This window comes from Papaver somniferum, chromosome 4 (genome assembly GCF_003573695.1).
Source record: "Papaver somniferum cultivar HN1 chromosome 4, ASM357369v1, whole genome shotgun sequence".
In the NCBI taxonomy this organism is placed as follows: Eukaryota; Viridiplantae; Streptophyta; class Magnoliopsida; order Ranunculales; family Papaveraceae; genus Papaver; species Papaver somniferum.
Genome location: NC_039361.1, coordinates 65,085,985 through 65,091,195, shown reverse-complemented (window position 1 = coordinate 65,091,195; position 5,211 = coordinate 65,085,985). Strand labels below are relative to the sequence as shown.

The 5,211-nt window shown below is 36.2% G+C and overlaps 1 protein-coding gene across 1 annotated transcript; it reads left to right on the top strand.

Annotated features, from left to right (window-relative positions):
- Positions 1–1,117: 1,117 nt before the first annotated feature.
- Positions 1,118–4,890, top strand: LOC113275743 (O-fucosyltransferase 34-like). The gene is made up of 8 exons (XM_026525302.1): positions 1,118–2,063; positions 2,399–2,466; positions 2,581–2,669; positions 2,754–2,919; positions 3,019–3,308; positions 3,398–3,602; positions 3,691–3,848; positions 4,248–4,890. Exons 1-8 carry the CDS (start codon positions 1,751–1,753, stop codon positions 4,480–4,482), a joined length of 1,524 nt encoding a protein of 507 aa, XP_026381087.1. The 5' UTR covers positions 1,118–1,750; the 3' UTR covers positions 4,483–4,890.
- The last annotated feature ends 321 nt before the right edge of the window (positions 4,891–5,211 follow it).

Below are 5,211 nucleotides of genomic sequence, written 5' to 3'. Positions count from 1 at the left end.
AATAGAGTCAACCACCGGCTGAAAGCTGTAGTCCTAGAGAAGCCAGAACCCCACTTTGACCAAGGTCCAGGTTGTGCCCTTATGTTTTAAAGGGAGTCAACTTAACATGAAACGGTTATATTTTAATTGTTAGTTGGCGTCACGTAGAAGATGAAACTCCAAGAGCACAAGAAGTAAAATTAGATGCCTTTTTCGATATACATTCTTATTTTTGGTTCTGCCATGCTGGAGAGGGCAGACTTGGGAGCTCAAAATCTCAGAAATTTTAAGTTTGGGAGGCAGTTTGGCAGGATATATAACTGTGCACCGTTGCTTTCAACTGGCTCTGCCCTTAAAGACATAGCTGTATAAGGCTTACTAGCGGCAGGATCTTAAACCAGCACTATAATGCGGAACTTTTTCAAATCAAAATTGTTAACAGCTCGTGTATTGATATTGGCTCCAATTGTTTCTATCTACGTATCTCTTTTTGGCTCACGACCAATCTGAAACTGAAGTCTAATTTTGGCTTTAAGCATATGTTTTTCACCATGTTCTGTCTACAGAATCTTCTTTCTCAGTTTACATCACGAGTGTAAAAACTAGAAGACGTCAAATTAATTTCCTTTCCCCCCTTTCTGACAACGTGCAGTCACGTCTTCTTCCTACGAATTATTGCCTCCGTCCTGACACTTGTACCGTTTAATTCGTTTCTAACGGCACAGCCGACAAATTAACGGAAACTCACTATCTCCGCTATATCTCGCCTCCTTTTTTACGTGCCTCGAGAAAAACCCCCTAAAAATCGTGTCTTCTTCACACTTTCACCGCTCCTCCTATATTTTCTCGTCCTAATACATTATCTCGTCTCTGACAATATCTCATCAAATCTCTGCCAAATCAAACGGCAGAGATTTATCTCCACGTGGACACCCAATCGACGGTGTTTTGAACAAACGTGTTTTAATCTCAACGGTTAAAGTGGGACCCATGGAAAACATTTGATTAGCTGGCTATCATTTATTGGCTCTTTTGTCCTTAACCATGGTTTGGGAAAGCTCTAACTACAGTTAATAAATCTTATTTTTATTTACTTATTTAAAAAAATTTGGAGAATAATAAAATTTTTGTACGGCATTCTCCTTTTATGCACCGACGACGAATTTCCAACCTCAGCTTTATAAATAAACTGATTTCTTTTCTCCCCTTAATTTTTATGATTTCCGGCAAAAAACAATTCAATCAAAATATAAATTCTGAATGATTTTGCCGGGATCTCTGAAATTTTGTTGAAAATTCGTTAATAGTCTGTCAATATATAACGGAAATTTGGTTGAAGATCTAATTTCTGGGCAATGTGGGTAATCTGAGAAGAATGTATTATTGATTGAACTTGATGAAGTTTAGTTAATTGAAGCATTGATTGGTGAAATTGGGATCGAGAAGGGGTTCAACATTTTTCGAGGCGTTTTATTAATTTTTTAAAACAGGGTTCGGAAGAAGAAATAAGCATCTAAAAGTGTGTTTTTTTCTTCTTTCCGTATATGATTCAGTAATAGAAAGGAAACTCTCATATTGTGTTCTTGTTTTGTTTTGTTTGTGTGATTTTTATTTCCATAATAATAATAAGAAAACAAAATAGGAATCATAGAGTTTGCTATCATTTTGGAATTTACTATACAAATGTGGTAAGAATAAGAGTAGAAAAGAGAGATTTGAATGAATGTATGTATGTTGAGGATCTGAAGATTGAAGAGAGTACAAGTTTGAGATGGGGTTGAAAACATGTGGAGGAGGAGATGGGAAAATTGAGAAATGGAAGAACTCATCACCAGTAATAAGCAGGTCTAAAATGAAGATATGGATTGTCAGAGCAACAACAACAGTTTTATTATGGACTTGTGTTGTTCAGTTAACAGCATTAGGTGAGTTATGGGGTCCTAGGGTTTTGAAAGGTTGGCCTTCTTGTTTTACACCACCTTCTTCTTCTTCCGTTTCTTCGACAACTTCTACTTCAAATTCTAATCCGCTTTTGGCTGTCAAGTTATCTTCAGTTCCTGCTAAACTTCCTCTTCCACCAAAAAGTGAGTGCCTTTTTCATCTTTCAATTTCGCATCTTTTGTTGAATTTGATGTGGTAGTAGAACGAATTGATTAGGTGGTTAAAGAGAATTAAGTTAGGTTAATTTCTTATTCTGTTTTGGGTTTGTATATTGTTAGGTAGTGGTTTTGATTTTATTTCTTTTTAGATATCTCACTTCATCTTGTTGACTTGTTTATAGTTGCATCACTTTTATTTTTCCACAATTCGACCATGATCCTAATATTGGTAGATGAATCTAATCATTGATTGATGTGTGCTATTAGCAATTCGATTGTTCGGGAATTGATTAGAGTTCACAATTAATTTTGATTTGTAGGGGTTTACAAGAACAATGGTTACCTGATGGTTTCTGCTAATGGAGGGCTTAATCAGATGCGAGCAGCGGTAAGATTCTATTGCGTTACTAAGAATGCCCTGTAACTTTTGTCTTGCTTGTTTGGAAACTCAGTTTTTTTCTTGGTTTTTCCTATGAAGTCTAATTTCGTTTTTGACTTTCAGATATGTGATATGGTTACTATTGCAAGATATTTGAATGTTACACTCATAGTCCCTGAGTTGGATAAAACCTCATTCTGGGCTGATCCCAGGTAGGTTATCTTTCTTCCCCAATTCGAATAGTATACATGAAAATATTCATTTTTCATTTACAATATACTGGTGGAATATGGCAGTGAGTTCCAAGACATATTTGATGTGGATCATTTCATTTCATCGTTGAGAGACGAGGTTCGGATATTGAAAGAGCTGCCACCCAGACTCAAGAGAAGAGTTGAGCAAGGAATGTTCTACTCGATGCCACCAATTAGTTGGTCCAATATATCTTACTACCTTGAGCAGGTAAGATATCTTAATTCCTTTATCCTGAACTTATTTTTTCTTGGATGATTATTCTAGTTATCTAATTACATTTGAATTCTCTTAATTGTTTGTAAACAGATTCTTCCATTGATTAAAAAATACAAGATTGTACACCTGAACAAAACTGATGCTAGGTTGGCTAACAATGGCTTACCCTTAGAAATTCAGAAGTTGCGGTGCCGCGTGAATTATAATGCCCTTAGATTCACCACCCAGATAGAGGAATTGGGCCGGAGGGTTATCAGGATTTTAAGACAAAATGGTCAATTCTTAGTGCTTCATCTCAGATATGAAATGGACATGTTGGCATTTTCTGGTTGTACTCAAGGTTGTAATGACAAGGAAGTAGAAGAGTTAACTAGGATGAGGTAAGTTTTAAGTTATCTTTTTGACAAAATCGTTAAATTGTCACTGTTGCGAAATATTAAAACCTCAATTTCTTTTCTGGGTAATTCAGATATGCTTATCCTTGGTGGAAAGAAAAAGAAATAAACTCCGACCTGAAGAGGACAGAAGGTCTATGCCCTTTAACACCCGAGGAAACTGCGCTCACGCTAAGGGCGTTAGAAATAGATCCGAATATCCAAATCTATATTGCTGCAGGAGAAATATATGGTGGGGAAAGGAGGATGGAAAGTCTGGCAGCTTCTTACCCAAATTTGGTCAGTATATAGAAACCACATAAATACCCCAATTTAGCACTGTCAGCTGTCTTCTTTGCAGTTATACTGACTTGGTTTATTGGAACAGGTCAGAAAGGAGACACTTTTGCGTCAGTCGGATCTTAGATTTTTCCAAAACCATTCTTCTCAAATGGCAGCATTGGATTATCTGGTCTCAATGGAGAGTGATATATTTGTACCTACGTATGACGGAAATATGGCTAAGGTTGTTGAAGGTCATCGCAGGTACTGCATTCTATCTTTTTTGTATTGTGCACTTTCTTTTGTTTGTGCTGCATCAACCCTTCATTTGAAGTAATATCGTGCCATTGATGTGAGATATAAAGATATCAGATTAGAGCAATCCTGTCTTGCAAAATTGATTCTTGTGCCCGGACTTCGAACCTAGTGCTTAGCTAACTGACAACAAAGTTAAATTATGAGTATAGTTACTTCTCCCAGATTATTAGTCACGATTTTGTTAGTATTCAGTATTGTTTCGGCAGTTAAATCTGAGTGTTTAAGCGAATTGATGCATAGAGACTGAATCACTGAAGGGTAGATTCAGCATGCATTAGCGTCTGGATATTACCATCTTATTTGAGTTTTCCATCTGAAATGATTTCTTTTTTATATGTTATTCAGGTTTTTAGGTTTCAAGAAGACAGTTCTTTTAGACAGAAAACATTTAGTTTTTCTAATAGATCAATATAACAATGGAGTATTAGATTGGAATGAATTCTCTTCGTCAGTGAAAGTAGTTCACTCGAAACGTATGGGAAATCCTACAAGAAGAGTGGTAATTTCTGATAGACCCAAAGAAGAAGATTTTTTCTACGCCAATCCAGAGGAATGTCTGCAGCTTCCCGATAGCATGTGAAAATTCTCTCATAAGGTTAAGAAATTTCCTCCAAGAAATCTTCTCCACTGTTGTATTCACATAGATCACTTCATATCTAGCTCTATACACGTGAAGCTTAGCAACGCAGAAGAGTGATGAAATGGAGACAAAATTTAGGGGTTCTTCTGAAGCAGCTGATGATCGAAGGGCTAATGGAGTTTCAAAACGAAAAGTGAATATTAGTTATATAAAATAATAATTTTTGAATTTTTTTCTTACATTGATTTCCTTCATGTCTTACGCCGAAGACTACTCTTCCACGCTTGGGACAACAATGTAGCATATAATTGATGATAAATAGAAAGATCATATTTGATTTTTGCTATGTACCAACTGGGACTCAGATTTTTTTTTTGCTACATACAATAAATACATTTTTTTCATTTACAATTTGTAACTTGCTTTTAGTTGGCCGCTTCTAGTGTTCCCTCATTAAACTCTTACGCCAATTGGGTGGAGTTCTGGTGATATGCAGATTGTTCGGATGTTTGATTGATTATGCGAAAGGTGTTAGGAAGGATAATATGCATCAAGTGTGGACAGTCTTATAGGTTTCGCAATCTAGAAATGATGGATGGATTATTATATGCCTTTGTGTTCCACTTGCATCCCTGGAAAAAACGACATTACTCAAATTCTATCTCACTTTACCTTGAGGTGATGAAAATCATAGAAATCCTTGTTTGCTGGTGCTTTGGCCAAGATTAT

Coding starts and splice junctions, on each gene's coding strand:
- LOC113275743 (XM_026525302.1), top strand. CDS start 1,751: ATGGGGTTGAAAACATGTGGAGGAGGAGATGGGAAAATTGAGAAATGG. Junction 3,309..3,397: donor GAAGAGTTAACTAGGATGAG/GTAAGTTTTAAG, acceptor TGGGTAATTCAG/ATATGCTTATCCTTGGTGGA. Junction 3,603..3,690: donor CAGCTTCTTACCCAAATTTG/GTCAGTATATAG, acceptor TTATTGGAACAG/GTCAGAAAGGAGACACTTTT.